Here is a 14032-nt window from a genome sequence, read left to right as displayed (position 1 = left end):
ATAAAGAATACATCAACAACAATGAGGGAAGAAGAGATATTAAATTTTGTTACGAAATCGACATTAAATTTTGTTACGAAATCGACATAGGATAAAAGGATAAGGGGGAAGCTAGCTAACATGAATGGACTTTTAATTATTATTTACATTAGTTTATTTAACCTATTTTAAACGATTGATTAAACATTAAACATTATTCTTATACTAATTATTATTATTATTATTGATTAAACATAGCTTTTTTTGTATAGTTTAATTTAATAGCATGAAATATTTATCTTTTAGCTTGTTTTAAGGCATGTGTTTTTTGGAAAGGTTAGGTATTTGTTTGTTTATTTGTTTTTTGAGAATACCATTGCATGCAGTCTTTCTTTTACCCTTTTCTTGCTCCAACGTTCATTTTTTTCTATTATCTTTCTCTTTCCTCTGAATCGAATTTTCAATTTCCATAAAAGCGGCTTCTGAGCTTGTTCTTTCATTGAATTGAAGCTGCTTCCGAGGTCAGAATTTTTCATTAGCCCAAACTATAATATTCAAAATCATGAGCCTTAATATTATTGTTCCACCTCTTTTTATGCCATTTAGTTTTGATGACATTCTTGTAAGTAAATAATAACTTTAAAAGAAATAGTGGATTCCCGAATTTGCCATTTTTTTTTCCGCAATGTTTATTCTCATTTTTTTTTCCGCAATGTTTAAATACGCCTAACAATTTAATACTTATTGAAAAAAAAAACAGGTCAAAATTTCACACTTACTACAACTTGGATGCCCTAAAGTTTGGTGAAAATTAAAACAAATATACATAAATTAAGAATTATAAAAACTCATATTAAACTAATTAAATTATACCTCTATAATATAAAATTTCTAAAAAACAGATTAGTTCACTTGAACTATACATAAATTAAAAATATTTTACCTTAATTTCCCGATGTGTGTGAAAGTAAGGTCTCCCATTCTTCATCCGTTGAGAAATAAATATTACACAGTACTAAATACAATATTAAATTTAAAATTAAAATTCTTAATTTTCCACAAATACAAAAAGAAATTAGATTGACGATCAACAATATCAACACCCGATATTTACCATTTTGGACTATCGCGTGCGATAGGACAACTAGTTTGTTGTAAAAGTGATATTTTGAAATTTGTTGTCCCACAAAGTTGGATAGTTAACTTCATAATTACTGTATGAGTGTTCTTGGTTAGGTTGGGTGATAGCTTTGATAAATTTCCATATATGATAGTTCCTGGTTGGCGTGATGGACACCCTAATTAATAATGTGTTGGGGGCTGCTGTGTTTGTTGATGGTCCAAATGCAGCAACACCGGTTCGGTGTGTTGTTGAGAGTGATGAAGGGGCATATGAATATTTGTTGGACCATCCTGAAGTGGGTATGGTGTTTAGTAGTTGGGAGGATACTGATAAATTTTTTAGGAAATATGGCAAACAAAGGGGATTTGGAGTATACAGAGCTGCTGGGAATTTCAAGACAGAGAATGGGAAAATAGACAAGAGTAAGAGGAGGACCTACGTTTGGCATTGTGAATGAGCTGGTAAGCCAGACTTGTGTAGAAGAGTAAATGGGAAAAGGGTGTATGGTGGTGGCTTATCTTTGGATTTGAATAGAAGGAAGACTAAGAAGTGTGGGTGTCCTGTGGAAATGAGGGCTGTGTGAAATCTGATGGTTGTTGGGAAGCGAGGAAGGAAATCACAGAACATCAATATCACAATCCAACTCCCAGAAAGTCTCGATATATTTCTATGTACCGGCAGGATGAAATTACAAATGCGGTTAGGAGGAGGCTATTCAATGATTGTAGTGCTGGTACTCAGGTTACACAAGTTCATCGTAGTTTAGCAAAGGAGTGCAGTGGGGTAGAGAATGTGGCCTTTACGGAGAGGGGCTTGAGGAATGTATTGGATAGGGAGAAGAAGCTAAAGATGTGTGGTGGTGATGCTAATGCCATGTTTGCCTATTTTGACAAGATGTATTCTAATAATCAATTTTTTTTTTCAGAAGTACAAATTAGATTATGAGGGGCGGCTAACTGATGTGATGTGGGTGGATGCTCGCAGTAGGGTAGCATATGAAGAGTTTGGAGATGTCGTGTGCTTTGATTCGACATATGTCACTGTAGGGAATATTTCAAGCATTATCCCAAACTTGAACCCCACTATGATCATACACTAAAGTACGGTGGCGTCCAAAGGGAAAGAAGATAGAGCAAAAGAGTCGCCAACAAGTTTTAGGAACTTGTAAACCGTTCACGAGGTGAAGGTTACACTCCTTAACGATCCAGGAGATCGTCAACTCCAATAGGTCTAGAACCATGACTGGTAGTTCGGTGATGAAGGTACAAATCCAACCTAAAAGAGATTGAACCTGCCCTAATAATAGGCCTCTACTTTTTTCTGATCGTATTCATGTGCGCTTTATGATTAACATACAATCAATAGGATTAACTCTAAACCTGTTTAATCTATGTTGGTTGAAATTAATGCACAAATAAAACTGTTATTGGCGATCACTTGAGTTATAATCAAATTAACCCTAAACAAGATTATTAATTATCTTATTAAGCATGATTACAAGTACCAATTACCTTTAAACATGCATAAAAGGCGTGATCAAGCAATAGCAATAAAAATATCAATATCAAGCAACATAATAATCAAATTATATATAATCATAATAATCATCATAATCATGTTAAAGCATAATAATAGCAAGATCCTAGGCATGATACTAACAAGATTAATAACAAACCCTAGCATGTCACTAAGCAATAAAAATCAAAGCTTTAACCCTAACATGATACTAGGAAGAGTATAGGAAGCATCACAGGAATCACAATTGTCATATTTGATAATAGAAATTATAATTATTACCCTAAACATGATACTAGGAAGATCAAAACACCCTAACATGACACTAGGAATCATAATAACAACCTAGACATGATTTCTATATCATAATATTAATTAAACAATTAAAACACTTACTTGGATGCCTCGTACCTCTTTCTAATAACAAAATACACGCATTAGTAATTTCAAGAAAATTAATAAAGTCAACAATTAAATTAAATAATTGAAATAGAGATTTGGGACCAAACCCTCAGAAATTAAAACCTTTCACGTCTAGGGCGAAGGCAACTTCGAATTAGGCTAGGTGCTTCTAGATCTTGTGAATGCAGAATTTTGTTTGTAAAAGGCTAGGCTAGAAAAGAGGGAGAGAGAATAAGCTTTAGCTTAGAGAGGGAGAGAAGAGAATTAGAAAACTATAGAGTTGATGATTTTTTGATGATTAAAAACAGAGGTTTTAGGAGGCTATTTATAGAGAAAATCAACCAAACGGATAGAAAAACAAATCAGAGTTTCGACGAGAACTAAACAGATTAGCGCCAGACGCTGAACATTAACGTCAGGCGCTAATCCCTGTCGTCAGGCGCTAACAATTATTTTCATGCGCTTTCATAATTCTGATAAAATTTAGCCGTATAGAAGGGCAAAATCGTATTTTCCTTAAAAACACTCTTTCATTATGATCAAAACTCCAAAAAGTCAACCAAAGTCAATTTATCAATGCTAATTGAATTAGGAATGAAAAGAACCTTCTAGAAGAATCTAGAAGACTAAAATCAAATCTAATTGCATTAGGAATGATAAATCCATATTAGGCCCTCCTCTAGATCAGCGGGTGCGCATCTTTGTGCTTATCTTGCTGTCAGGGACGTTTTCCCCTGACAAGGGTAGTAGAGTGCTGCTTTACTACCTACATGCGGTCCGTGATCTTCACTTGATCGGGACTTACGACTGGGCCAACTTAGCCTATGCTGACTTTGTTCGAGCGTTACGAGACTCGTGTCGACACCGACCCTTCACGGGAAACGTCGCTCTGTCCGGCTTCTGGAGAGTAGTAGAGGTATACTTTATCTCCCATAAAGTTTATCTCTAAGCTTTGGTTAGCACTTGATGATACTTTTTGCCTTTTGTAGATCTGGTTCTACGAGTACTTTCCTTTAGTTGCCGGCGAGACCATCACCGCGGAGGTTTCCAGTGAGTGCCTGTTGGGGAGGCCGCCGCGCTGGGATGTCTACTGCTTATGTCCGAGATCAGATCATCTTGGTATGGTTCTTTGTATAGTTAAACACTTTCGTATTAACTTTGGTAGATTCTTATTAGATAGGCGTTCTTCGCAGGAGCCTAACGTGCAGTACCGACCGTGGATCGGCTTGGTTGTCCCTGGGTTACCTGTGCAGTATACCGCTGAGCGTCGCTATTTCTTAGGGACATACAGAGCGATTTCATATCTTGGAGAGAGAGTTACTATTCAACATTCCTCAGATACTTTCGTCGTTCCTGCTCCTACACCGCGTCATATGTTCAATGGCGTGAGGTTGGTGAGCATGTCAGAGAGAGCTGGTACCCCTTGGCGATCTTATACGATCCCTGGGCGGTGCTATGAGGAGGAGCTGCTGCCGCTGTTAGCTCCAGCCCCTGTTCTGGATGAGGAGGTGGCGGTATGATTTTCATCTTTTACCTTTTGTTAAGTAGCTCCCAAGTAATGTTTTACTGACTTTGATTTGTTTTCGTCAGGCTGGACCTACTGAGTTCGTGCCACCTCGTATGTCTATCCATTATTAGGGGACATACGGGCCGATCGAGGAGATGATTCCTCCGGCTCCTGAGGATGAGCGCTTCGTGAAGTGGTTGATTCCTCGCCACCAGACTCGGGTAAGCTTTATTTATTTGAAATTTTATTCATGCATGTTATGCATTGCTACTGACTTTATTTCTTTGACAGTTCTCGCGGGAGGTGGTCACGGCGATGGCACGGTGTATAGATGCCTTCCGGAGCCAGCTCGTTCGGATGAGGAATGTGGCTACGTGTCGTCGCGACAACGCCGTTCAAGAGGTAGTTTTCCTTCTTATTTTTGCATTACTGCTTCTATTTTGATTGTTTCTGACTTAGTTTCTTCTTGCAGGGTCAGCCCATTCCTTCTCGTACCCGGACGAGACCTGAGGTGCTGTAATACCCCGTATTTTTATGTATTTTTATAAAGTATTTAAGTATTAATAAAATGTATTGTCAAGGGCTCAATTATTTTAATTAAATATTTTAAAGGGTTAAAGTATTTTAAATATAAAGTTTTATAAAAGTAAAATATGTTTTGGGCCAAACGTTTATTAATTATTGGGCAATGTAAATTATTCCTACATACTCTTATTGGAATAACCCATTCCATCCCATAACTCAAGCCCACATTTTTATAAGCCCAAATTTAACCCTACACTCTCTACTCTATAAATACCCCATGAATCCCCAAAAATTTCCCACACAAAAAGGTTAGTCTTATTTTCTTTCTCCTTTGTTTTATTAATTTGTGTAATTATAATTATTGATTTATGGGTTTTGATTTTATTGTTTGAAATTAATTTAATTAGTATCAAATTGTATGTTGATGATTAAACTTTATAATTTTCAGATTTTTTAAATTTTATAACCTAGGGTTTTTTTATAATTATTGAAAATCATGATTTTAGGGTTTTTATGAATAATTGATTTAGGGCTTTTATAATAATGATGTTTTGAAATTTTGGTGATTATAACTACTTATTAGTTTAACTTAATTCCAGATTATTTTGAACACGTAAATTCATGTTTTAATTATTAGATTTCCGTTAGTTAATATTAATCCCGTTTTAATCCCAATCAGGTTCTAAACTCCTCCGATTTTGATAAAAAAAAGTAGTGTTTTTCGAGTGGAAACAACGTTTTAAAGGATTCTCGTGGCCAAATTAAGCCTCTAAATACGATTTTCGAGCAGTTTTTGATTTTTAACGAAGTTTTTTTTTATGCTTTAAATTTTATCTTTGAGTTTAAAAGGGGTAAGAGATAATTTAATGTTTATATGGATAATTTAAGTATAAAGATGTATGTTGATGAAGTTTTAAAGGATTTTTGATTAGTTTAAAATGTTGGAATTTTATTTAAAGTAGTATAATTGTGATTTTTAATAAAAGGGTGTGATTATCCATTAAAAAGGAGTTTAATTAGGGGTTTTTAAATAATTTTCAGATTATTATAAGTTATTTAAAGTGAGTTTAAGTTGCTGAAAATTGTGTATACAAGGAGAATTAATATAGTATTATTGTCCCTTTATATAGGAGACTTGGTTCGAGAATTGTTGTAGAGTACTCGGTTATTTTAAGAGCTTATTTGAGGTACGTACGCGTACTTAGCATATTTTGATGATGTAGAATCATGCTAGGTTGGATTTCAATCAATTACAAGTAGTATCATGCTAAGGTTTATGTATGGAATTGTGAATTTATGGTGTTTGTGATTGAATTGTGAAGCATGAATTATTTGTGATGGTTATGGATTGGAAAATTATATTTTGGGCATGTTGTGTTTGAACCACATTTTTATTTATGGCATGTTAGAAGGCATGATTAATTAAACTACATGTTTAATTATGTTTGGAATATTGAAACGGAATTTTATTATGGTTCAAATAATTTTTATTGATGCTTTAAGCATGAGGAAGGAGCTATATAAGTGTCTATGTACACAAGGAATAAATTGTATGTTGGTGCCATTGTGCACTTAAGGTGTTTTTAACACCGAGGGATAGGATTTTTGGCGCATTATGCGTTTAAGGTGTCTTTGACACTGAGGTAGAATTAAAAAGGGTTCAACATTAAATAATATGTGGTCACTAAGTGGTCAAGAATTAATTTGGTATGTTTGGTTGATTGAATAATTATTGTTGATTGTTTTCTGATGCTTTGAGAGTCATCACCAAGTCCAATAAAAGGTAAATAACGTAAAGTGAAAGAGATTACACACCAAAACTCTTGGAACGTATATACCTTGAGTATGAACAATGGGGGGAGTTATGGGGTTTTATATTTAACCATAACTTCTAATGGAGTACAGGACGCTGTACATTCCTTTTTATTTATTATTATGCGCAGGAATTCCGCCACCTTTGAGTGGTTTTGTCGCTGGCACAGTTAGCTCCCGTGTCAGTTAACCTCAAATTTATTTGGGGGAGGTTAGGAGGAGGAAACCCGTTCGATGCGTAATCAACGCTAAATGAATTAATTAGTGTCTAGTCATTGTGTCTTGTTGATTGGTGTGTGTGCTTGTGAACAGGTGCAATGAGGTAAGTGTGTGTTGATAGGTGAAAGCATGTTAGTGTGTTTAATTACGCTTATGTACTCAGCTTTGCTGATTGTGTGTGTTTGTGTGTTTGGCCATGTCTTTACTTTGGCCCTACGACGACCCATTTTCTAATGGCGAGTAGTGGGGACAAGTAGAGAGGAGGTTTTCAGGTGATGAAGCATATTCATGAATGAGCATGGGTGAAGAGCGAATCATGCTAGTTTCTATAAGTATATGATGTGTTTAACGCTTTAATTATTTATGATATTATTATCATGCATGACTAACGCAAAAGTTTTAAAGTCGGTTTGGTTTTAATAAGGGCCTACAATGGTTCCAAGTTGTAGGATGGTTTTATTTTACTTCGTTTGACTTTGGTTTTGACTTTGCTTTCGTTGGTTGACTTTTCAAGTTGACTTGTTTTGAATGGTTTTGAAATTAGTCTTCCGCTGTGTGTCTTTGATGGTTACCTTAGCCGTTTTCACAGTGGCGGTAATATCTTAGATATTCCTATTTAAATTTTTAAACAGGGCAAAACATGTATTTTAAAAGAAAGGAATTTCTAGGGTGTTACAGGTGCGGAGAGACCCGACGAGGTCTAGCTCGAGACGTCGCCATACTGGCTCTGGCGGTCGGAGTGGTCGTTCTGAGGCTGCTCGGACCGAGGCGGTGGAGGGCTCGGACTCTTCATCTAAGGGTGCACGTGCTGGGCCGGTAGGCCAGGGAGAGGCTACCTCGGCTCTTAGAGGTGGTGGGATGTACGAGGTCAGCTCGTCATTGCAGCAGCCTCCGCAACCTCAACCTCAGGGTGATCTTGGGTGGACGGGTCCTGAGCTGAGTTTTCCACCTCCCGAGGACACTGGAGCTGGAGCTGGTGGAGAGGTTACTCCTCTACTGCGCAGTTTTATGATATGATGGGCGTCTCTCATCATCTACGTCCTCCAGCGCCGTAGTTTATACCTGTGCTTTATTTTTTTTTTTATTTTGACTTTGTATAGAACTTTGCCTTTATTAGACTCATTTATTAGACATGTTTGTTTAACATTTATTTATTATTTTTCATTTTTATGTGCATGTTTGTTCTGCAAAGAATTGTGATAATTAATAATTTTGTGCAAAAATTCCGTCATTTTTATTATTGATGGAGGGTATCTAACTTTCTCCCCCAAAAAGAAAATGAAAATAAAAATATTGGATTTACAAAAAACTTAAAAATTAAGTCTAAATAAAATCCAAAAAAATATAATTAATATAATTGATATATTAATTAAGAAAAAGGGGTATAAAAAGAATAAAAGATCATAAAGCCATTGTTCAGACTCGAATCAGCCAGAAAAACGCGGTGTTTGAAAAGCTCGTATGATAAGACACGTCAGCGCCATCTGGCGCCACGCGTTTTGCGTTAGCGCCAGACGCTAATTCTTAGCGCTTGGCGCCAGGCGTCTGGCGCTGATGAACACTGACTCCGAATCCTTTCCGGATTAAAACCGTGCCGATTTCGTGTATAAATAGCCCCCTGATCAGCCGATTTTCTTCATAATTTCAGCAGATTAAATATAGTCTTAGCTATTGAAAAAATAACAATCATGTCTTTAATCACTAAGAGTTTTACCAACTTCACTCATGAATGGTGTCGATCTCCAGCTGCCAAGGAGAGAAAAGAATTAGACTTTTTTCATATGGGGGGTATTTATGGTGTCAAAGGGGTATATCTTGATATAGACTTCATTCATACCGTCTTAGAATATTGGGATGTGGATACTCATTGTTTTAGACTAGGGTGTGATGAAATTAGCCCTTTGTCGGAAGAATTCGGTGCTATCTTAGGCTTCCCTGCATTAGATCTTGCGGTAATCCCTAGAATAAATGAATATTATTATAAGGATTTTGAGCGCTTCTTTAATTTAAAAGACAAAGATCTAACAAATATAGTAGATGGTAGCGTAGTTAATTTGAAAGAATTTGCTCGCTATTATTTTGATAGACCTTATTATGAGTCTTTTCATGTTTATAGAAGAAGGGCTTTTCTCTTTTGCATGCTTAACCAATATCTTCTCACTAGTGGTAGAACCAATGAAGGTCAAACAATTATATCAACTGTTTTGGAGCAGATTGAATCTGGGAGAAATCCAATGCCACTAATCGTTGGAGAGACTATGCTTAGTCTTGATGAATTGAAAAGAAATCTAAAAGCACCTCTTCGGGGCTCTCCAATTTTATTACAGGTAGAAAAATAATATTTTTAATTACAGAAATCTAAAACATATTTTTGTATAGTAATATTAATTTATTTGCATTGATTTTTTTTTTTACAGATGTGGCTAATTGAGAGACTAGAATTAATTAGTCCTCCCGACAACGTTGAAAAATACACTCCAAATTGCTTTGTGAGAAGGAAGAAACGATTCTCTAAGATGGGGCGCCATGAATGGAAGAAGGTCTTTGCCTCTTGCAACTTTGCCATCAAGTGGGTCATCCCTTGGTAGAAAATAGAGAAGATGGTTGGTGTCAACAAGCAACCCTTCTGCCGTCTTCCAAGCTTATCCAGGATGACTTTTTATTATCCCTGCAGGGTAAAAAGACAGTACGACCTACTTCAAACAATTCCTTCTGGGGATCTTCGTCGTCCCTATGAATTCCCTGTTTCTCAAGAAGTAGAAAAATTTGATGCTTATTGGAGCGCTAGGCCTTTATGGGAAGTGATTACCCAAAAGGTTCCTCCTTCCTTGCCCAATGATGTGAAGAGGTGGCTTCTCAAGAAACCTTCAAAGGACATGAAGAAAAATCAGAGTAAAACTGATGTGAAGAGTCGTCTAGGTGACACAGTGATTCCCGTTAAGGAACATTTAGGTGAAAAGGTTGAATTCAAAACACCTACAATGCCTAGGAAGAAGAGCTCTACGAATGATAAAGGGAAGAGAAAAGTTGACAGTTGAGAGAAGAAGGCTTGGGTAGAGAAGAAGGCTTGGGTAGAGAAGAAACATGGAGTCTTAGTTAAGGGAGAAACTATTTACTCCAAAATTGAATGTAGGTCCTATAAAGGATGCCTACTAGCTAAAGTCATGGATGATGAAGAGGATGCAGACAAAAATTGGAAGAGAGCAAAGAAAGAGAAAAAAGATTAAAGCATTGCTTAACTTTCAATTATTAGACTTAGTTTTAAATTTAAAGTTAATTTGTTTAAGCTTTATTTAAATTCCATCAATAATGTAATTGTTAGTTTATTTTATTAAAAAAATTTCAGCTTTTTAATTAAGTCATCTCCTTTAAATTTAATTTATTAAAGCAATGAAAACTGAAAATTTAATTTTCCAGAAAATTTTTTCGAGTACGGAAGTCGAAATTTTTCCGAAAATCACCGAAATATTCCCAGGTACTCCCAGAAATATGGTGCCGCTTTTTCATGATTGGCGCCAGCTGCGGCAGTCTGGCGTCAGGCGACAGACACTGTCGTCTGGCGCTAAAGTTAATCGGCTGGCGACAAAACTTTTTCTGTGTTGCCGATGCTTCGTCGAATTTCTGTCGAATTTATTTTTAAGTCTGGGATGCGAGGTTTGCAAAATATAAAGTGGCCGCACCCGTAAAGGGTTGCCTACGTATCATTTCTTAAGGAATCAGGCCAAACGTAGATCTCTTGAGTATCCTACTCAAGTAATTATGGGTAGTACTTTTTAAGTTGGTCAAAATTTGTCATGTTCGAGAACTCATTGCCATCCATATCGGTTAATTTTGCTGCACCTCCTGATAGGATTGTTTTGACAATATAGGGTCCAGACCAATTAGGCCTAAATTTTCCCCTTGGATCTAAAACATTCTTCCTTAATGCTTTTAACACCAAGTCTCCTACTTTGATGTTTCTTGTCTTGACCTTCTTATTAAAATGCTTAGCCATACGAGTTTGGTAGCATTGAGTATGATGTAGAGCTTCTAGTCATTTTTCATCAAGTAGAATTAACTCCTCATTTCTCGCCCTAGTCCATTCAACTTCATCAAGTTTGCTTTCTAATGCGATGCGTAGAGATGGTATCTCTAGCTCTACAGGTTGTACGGCTTCCATTCCATAAACCAAGGAAAATGGCGTATTTCCTGTTGATGTGCGATAACCCCACAGTGCGAAATGGAGTTTGTCAGGCCAATCTTTGTAATTTTCTGTCATTTTCTCGATGATAGTCTTTAGATTTTTATTAGCCGCTTCGACTGCTCCGTTTGCTTAAGGTCTATAAGGAGACAAATGATGGTGTTGAATGCCATATTTTTGTTACAATTCTTCACACTCAGCTTGAAAGTGAGTTCCATTGTCACTTATCATTTCATGTGGGACTCCATATCGGCAAATAATATTTCTTTCGATAAAGAGTGCTACATGTTTTGGGGTGAGTTTAGCATATGATTGTGCTTCGACCCACTTTGTGAAGTAATCAATTGCTACTAGGATATATTCATGACCTCCTGTTCCCGGGGGAGTGATTTTACCAATAATGTCAATTCCCCATGTAGAGAATGGCCATGGTGAAGTGTAGGTGTAGAGTAGAGATGGAGGAATATGTTGTAAATTGGCATAAATTTGGCACTTAGGGCATCTTTTTACGTATTGATGACAATCCCTATTCATGGTAGTCCAATAATATCCTTCTCGCATTATCTTTTGGACTAGCATTTTTTAATTTACATGAGTTCCACAAATGCCCTCGTGGACTATCCTCATTACTCTTTGAGCGTCCTTTTTTCCTACACATAAGAGAGCTCGACCCTTAAGTACCCTTTTATGCAATTCATTGTCTATGAGTACGTATTGGGAATCCAAAAGTCTTAATGCTTGTTTTGCTCTTTTGTCAGCATGAGGAGGGTACTCTCCTTTGGTGACATAATTGAGTATATCCGTTTACCACAATTCTTCTTCTTCTTCTTCTTCTTCTTCTTCTTCTTCTTCTTCTTCTTCTTCTTCTTCTTCTTCTTCTTCTTCTTCTTCTTCTTCTTCTTCTTCTTCTTCTTCTTCTTCTTCTTCTTCTTCTTCTTCATCTTGGATTACTTCATCGTCTTCTATAGCTTGAATGTAAGCCGGTTTATGCCTTTTTTCTATAGCTAGAGGCATTTGCTCGATTTCCGTAGGAATCCTAACCATTGAGGCTAGTCTTGCCAAGGCATCAGCAATTTGATTTTCCTCTCTAGGTAGATACGTGTATTCTACCTTCTCTAACTGATTAGTGAGAGTTTCCAGATAAGTTTGGTAAGGGGATAGACTTTCGCTCCTTACTTTCCATCTCTTAGAGATATGGTTGATGATCAATGAAGATTCCCCGAATATTCGTAATTTCTTCACTCCCAATGCCAGAGCTGTTTCAAGGCCTACCACGCATGCTTCGTATTCAGCAGCGTTGTTGGTAACGTCAAAATCTAGCTTTATGGAGATTGGAACATGCTCTTCTTTAGGTGATACTAGTAATACCTCAACGCCACATCCTTTTTGGTTTGAGGCTCCATCGAAGTATAAGGTCCAAGTATCATCTTCTGTGGACATCAAGTCTTCGTCTGGAAATTCATTGTCGTGTATTGGCGTTGAATCTTCTATTGGGATGTTCGCTAGAAAATCTGAGACCACATATCCTTTGATAGCCTTTTGAGGCATGAATCTTACATCGAACTAGGCTAAGTTGACTATCCATCTCGATATGCGCCCATTGAGTGTAGACTTCTCGAATAAATACTTGAGTGGATCCATTCGGGAGACTACAAAGACTGTATGCACGAGCATGTAATGTCTTAACTTAGTTGTGGCCCACACCAATGCGAGGCACAATTTCTCAAGTGGTGTATAACGTACTTCATACTCGAGTATCTTTTTACTTAGATAGTAGATTGCATTTTATTTACCTTCTACTTCTTGTGCAAGCATGGCTCCCATTGTTTCTTTGGTGACTGTTAAGTACAACCTAAGAGGTATTCCTGGAAGTGCTGGTGCTAATACGGGAGGATTTGCGAGATAGACTTTGATCTTTTCAAAGGCGTTTTGACACTCGTCATCCCACATAACTGGTACATTCTTTTTAAGCTTCTTGAATATTGGCTCACATATTGTTGTCAATTTTGATATGAACCTGCTTATGTATTGCAACCGGCCAATAAATCCTCAAATTTGCTTCTCGGTTTTGGGCAGTGGCATTGACATGATTGCCTTGATCTTGGTTGGGTCTATCTCTATTCCTCTAGAGCTTATGACATAACCCAAAAGCTTGTCTGAGGTGACTCCGAAAGCACACTTGGATGGGTTCAACCTCATGTTGTATTTTCTTAGCCTTTCGAAGAATTTTCTCACGGCTACTTGATGGCCTGGGCGATCTTTTGACTTCACAATCATATCGTCCACATATACCTCAACTTCTTTGTGCATCATGTCATGGAGCAAGGCAGTCGCTGCTCGTTGGTAAGTAGCACCCGCGTTTTTCAACCCGAATGGCATTACCGTGTAGTAGTAAGTACCCCATGGTGTTATGAAGGTTGTTTTCTCCATGTCTTCTTCTGCCATGAGAATTTGATTGTACTCCGCGTATCCATCCATGAACGAGAGAAGTGCATGATTCACTGTATTATCTACGTACCAGAATATCGATGTGTGGTAAAGGGAAGTCGTCCTTTGGACTTGCCTTATTTAGATCTCGATAGTCGATACACATTCTTACCCTTCCATCCTTTTTCGGAACTGGGACGACGTTGGCCACCCATTCGGGGTATTTGGATACCCTAATAAAACTTGCAGTTATTTGTTTTTGAACTTCTTCTTTTATTTTAAGAGCTACGTCGGGTTTCATTCGACGCAACTTTCGTTTTACAGGTTTCATTCTTGGAATTAG

At 37.0% G+C, this 14032-nt stretch overlaps 1 protein-coding gene across 1 annotated transcript; it reads left to right on the top strand.

Annotated features, from left to right (window-relative positions):
* Positions 1-4824: 4824 nt before the first annotated feature.
* Positions 4825-8147, top strand: LOC145613026 (uncharacterized). Its single transcript, XM_081668097.1, has 4 exons — positions 4825-4928; positions 4999-5037; positions 6182-6238; positions 7751-8147. The coding sequence occupies exons 1-4, from the start codon at positions 4891-4893 to the stop codon at positions 8097-8099; spliced, it is 483 nt and encodes a 160-aa protein (XP_081524223.1). The 5' UTR covers positions 4825-4890; the 3' UTR covers positions 8100-8147.
* The last annotated feature ends 5885 nt before the right edge of the window (positions 8148-14032 follow it).

This window comes from Chenopodium album, chromosome 3, assembly GCF_948465745.1.
Source record: "Chenopodium album chromosome 3, dcCheAlbu1.1, whole genome shotgun sequence".
Classification (NCBI taxonomy): Eukaryota; Viridiplantae; Streptophyta; class Magnoliopsida; order Caryophyllales; family Amaranthaceae; genus Chenopodium; species Chenopodium album.
This window is presented reverse-complemented; position numbering and strand designations above follow the sequence as displayed.